Source organism: Chinchilla lanigera, unplaced genomic scaffold (assembly GCF_000276665.1).
Source record: "Chinchilla lanigera isolate Chin_1 unplaced genomic scaffold, ChiLan1.0 scaffold00044, whole genome shotgun sequence".
Classification (NCBI taxonomy): Eukaryota; Metazoa; Chordata; class Mammalia; order Rodentia; family Chinchillidae; genus Chinchilla; species Chinchilla lanigera.
The window spans coordinates 5,192,168-5,196,398 of record NW_004955445.1 but is presented as its reverse complement, the minus strand read 5'-3'; the positions used below and the strand labels follow the sequence as shown (position 1 = coordinate 5,196,398).

Sequence of the window (4,231 nt, the reverse complement as noted above, 5' to 3'; positions counted from 1 at the left end):
TTTACAAGCAAAACCATAAACCCAATCGCCACAGCTGTCAGCGAGGGGCGACGCGCGTCGGCGTCTCGGGCGCGCTGTCGGCCCGTGCGTGTCGCTCCCGCCCCAGAGCCGGGCCCAGAGCCCGCTCCTCGGACGGAGAGAAACTCCGGGCCGCTCGGGGAAGGCGGAGGCCGCTGCCGGTCGGGGGGGCGCGCGGGGATGACGTCACCCGTTGCCGTGGAGACGCGGCGTCCGCCGTCCGTCAACGCGGACAAGCAGCCCGCGCCCGCCGCGCCCCCTTGCTTTCCTCTCCGTTCTCTCCGACCGTGCTTCCCGCTGTCTCTCCGCACGGGCGGGCACCCGAGGCCGCCCACAGACGCCCGGCAGCGCCGCCGCGGCCCGGCTCCGGAGGAGCCGCTAGCCCGGTCTCTGAGCCGCGGCTGTCACGGCCGGGCTTCTGGGAGAGCTGAGTGCGGCGCGCAGACCCCGCGCCTCCGCGAAGACGCGCTGACTGCGACGGCCGAGCGCGGCCCGGGCGCCCGCGGAGTGGGAGAAGGATCCTGAGCTCGGCGGGGCTTCTTGGTTTTTTGGAGACAGGGTCTCGCTGTGTAGCCCAGGCTGGCCTCCAACTCCCAGCGAGCCTCCTGCCTCAGCCTCCCAAGCGCTGGGATGGCAGGCGCGCGCCACCTCGCCTGGCGGGACTCTTCAAGCCGTCTCACTGGAGCCTTATTTTGACCCTTCCGGCACGATCCTACGCACGCCCGAGGCGGTGGCAGGGGACGGCGCGGTCTCCCGGGAGCGGGGCGGCCGGGTGGGACGCCGTCCGGCGCTGCGATCTCCGTGGCCGCGGGCACCGCGGGGAACTCGCAGCCCCCGCGCCGGGCCGGGTTGGAAAGCGGGGACCGCGCCCCATCTCCCGACGTGCTGGGGCCCCGTGCTGGCGCCGAGCTGCACGGAGCCGCCCCCGGGCGACCCCGATTCCGGAGCCCGGGAGCGCAGGGCTGGGGAAGGGAGGCGCTGCGCCGCGCCCCACGCAGGGTTCCCCGGGCTCCCGGCGGCTCCACTGCGCTGCGGAGACGGCGCGCGCTCCTCACCTGTTGGGACGCCGCATTGGAGCATTTCCTGTTTCTTATTTTCTCTCTCTTCCTTTGGGGTTGGGAGGTTGAAACGGAGGTTTCGCTATGTAGCCCAGGGTGGACTCTTAACTCACGGCGATCGTCCTGCCTCAGCCCCCCGAGTGCTGGGATGACGAGTGTGCGCCACCACGCTCCTGTTTTAGTTTTAAGCATTTAAGAAAAGAAGTGACACAACCACCTCTTTAACAAGTTGAAACAGTATAAAACGTAAGGTAAAAGGGCTGAAGTGCCTCACTCTTTGTGCCTAGCGCCTTAAACTCGGGATCTCACTGCGAGACACAGCTCTGTAACATAAATATGCATAAATAAGCATAATACGTATTTCTCATGAATATGCATGCATACATACCTTTACGCTGTTTTAAAGTGTATCCTTGGTGTATGCAATTAAAATGGCCATCGCATGCGTTCTTCAGTTTATGCATTTTTTGAAAATTAGCTGTAAATCTGGGAGAACCTCTTCCCCATGAATTTTTTTTTTTTTTTTTTTTTTTTTTTCTTTTTGAGACAAGGTCTCGCTATACAGTTCAGGCTGGTCTTAAGCTCACTTTGTAGCCTAAACTGGCCTCGAACTCGCAGCGATCCTTCTGCCTCAGCCTCCCCAGTGCTGGGATTACAGGCGTGCGCCACCATGCCTGGCTACACCCGTATTCTTGACTTTGTGTTTTCTACTTAAGTGTCTCAGAGAACGGGACATTTTAAATAGTGGTATATGTAGTATTTTCTGGGATGTTGCTGCTGCTCCTCCTTCTCCTTCTCCTTCCCCCCGCCCCCTTTTTAGGCAGCGTCTTTCTATGTAGTTCAGCCGGGCCTTGAACTCACTTTGTAGCCCAGATGGGCCTTGAACTCCCGGCAATCCTCCTGCCTCAGCCTCCAGAATGCTGGAATGACAGGTGTGCGCCACTGCGCCGGGCTGGGATACTTATCGATGTGCTTCACGTGTCCTCTTTGCCAGCCTTTTAGGTGCCCTTTGTCTTTGCCGCTACGCCGTGCAGCGCCCTGAACACTGTCTCTGAGCATCTCTGCTCAGACACTCTCACCCTTACTGCGTGCATCTCCTGTGACTCCACCCCGGCCCTCAAGTTGCCTGAAGCCAAAGAAGAATTGATCGAATTAACTTTATTTTTAAATGAGGGTTTAAAACCATATTATTACCCTATTACAAACGTATTAAGGACACATGCGCCTTCACACACGCGCCTTCTTGCAGTTTTTTTTCCAGTGCTGGGAATCAAACTCAGGCCAGCACATTTACCACTGCGCTGCGCCCCTAACCTCTCCAGCCCCTTTCCTGCGCCTCCAGCTTGAGCGGGAGACAGGGAAAGAGAGGCGCGGGGGGGGGGCAGGAGTGGTTGCCCCCCAGGGGACCGGCCCCCAGATCACCCCGCAGCGTCCCATCGTCCTGATCCTCCTCTTCCGCTCCTTTCATCTTGGACTCTCGCTGATGACCGAGGTGCAGCTGCCTGCTCTGTGTGTGTGTGTGTGTGTGTGTGTGTGTGTGTGTGTGTATCTGTGTGTGTCTTTGTGTGCAAAAGGGAAGCCGCTGGCATCCGCACAAAGTGTGCCCTTGCAAAGAAGCGGGTGGAAGTGTGTGTGCAGGGGCTGCGAGCGCTCTCCCGCCCGCCCGGGGGAGGAGTCGGATTTCACTGCGTCCTGGAACCCGGTGAAGTCGCGGCTGCGCTCGCTGCTCCGCTCCGCTCCGCGGTCTTTTTGTCCTTTGTCTTGCAGAGTGTGCAACACAGTTCTGGGACGCCTGGGAGAAGGAAATTTGAGTGAAAGAGGAAGACCGCTCCTGGGGCCTCGTAGCAACCAAGCTAATTGACAAACGTAATTCAGGAAGAGGAGCCCCAAGGCCAAAGCGAAGCAGGAATGGGGCCTGTGTGCTTTCGGGGCAGAGAAACAGAAGGCAGCTGCCAGCTCTAAATTCAAAATTCTGGAAGCCGGGCGTGGTGGCGCACGCCTGTAATCCCAGCACTCGGGAGGCTGAGGGAGGAGGATTGTTGCGAGTTCGAGACCAGACTGGGCTACAAAGTGAGCTCAAGGCCAGCCTGAACTGCATAATGAGACCTTGTCTCAAAAAGACAAAAAATAAAAAATAAAAAAAATTTTAAAAAAAATCAAAATTGTGTAACGCTGCAAAATGAGTCTCCTGTGGTATTTGTCACTGAAAGCCACAGTCTTGTTTGCGTCCAACTTGAGCATCTGGGAGGCTGTCCTATTAGTTCAGAAAAAGCAAGGGGCATGGCCCAGGAAAAGGTGCTGCTCATAAAGTTGCCGGAAATCCTAAGCGCTCACGTGGGAAGCCAGGCGTCAAGAGAAATGCCCCAAAGAAGAAACGCGCAGACCGCCAAGGACCCCCTTCCTCTGCCACGTGTCCCCGCGGTGTAGTAAAGGTTGCTTTGGCTGTGGCTGCCCGGGAACAGTGCCGCCTGTCAGGAAATCGCCCTAACTGTGCGACTTCAGTGGCTGCGTCCAGGCCCCGAGAGCCTTGGGCCACACGGGCCACCTGAGGGACGGGCGCCCTCCTCCTTGTCAGATCCTGGCGCCGATGGCGGGCGGTCACCTTCGCTCCGCACAGTTCAGCGTTCGGGGTCACTTGCGCACCCCCAAGGTTCCCCCTTCACGGCCCTCACTCTGGCCTCCTTGAGTGGATTTGGGTAGGAGTCAAAAGCCAGGCAAATACCACCTTAAAGTCATGCGGTAAAGGAGACAGCCTCCTGAGGCTGCGAGTTTGAGTTGAGGCAAACTGAAGAGTTGCTTAATTTCCCTACTGTAGCGGGGCGTGGTGGCCTACGCCTGTAATCCCAGCATGGGAGGCTGAGGCAGAAAGATTGCTGTGAGTTCAAGGCTAGCCTGAACTGGATAGTGAGACCTTGTCTCGAAAAAAAACAACCCCCCCCAATATCCCTACTGTAAAAAAGAAGGTAATCATCACCATCATCATGATGGGTGACATTTATAGAGCGCTTCTATGGGATAAGTACTTCATTTGTGTATCCTCTTTACCCTTGGAACCTGACAAGGTAGTATAATTATTATCTTCACTTTATAGAGTGTGGTTCAGGCAGATCACCCAGCTAGAAAGGGACAGAGACAAAATGAAATTCTAAGCCAGG

The 4,231-nt window shown here is 57.3% G+C and overlaps 1 protein-coding gene across 1 annotated transcript; it reads left to right on the top strand.

Annotated features, from left to right (window-relative positions):
- LOC106149439 (atherin-like) lies at window positions 1-1,519 on the top strand (the record flags this gene model as incomplete). The annotated part of the gene is given in 1 exon segment (XM_013518367.1): window positions 1-1,519. A coding segment is annotated over 1 exon segment (543 nt), but the record flags the coding sequence as incomplete, so codon positions are not given.
- Window positions 1,520-4,231: the final 2,712 nt, after the last annotated feature.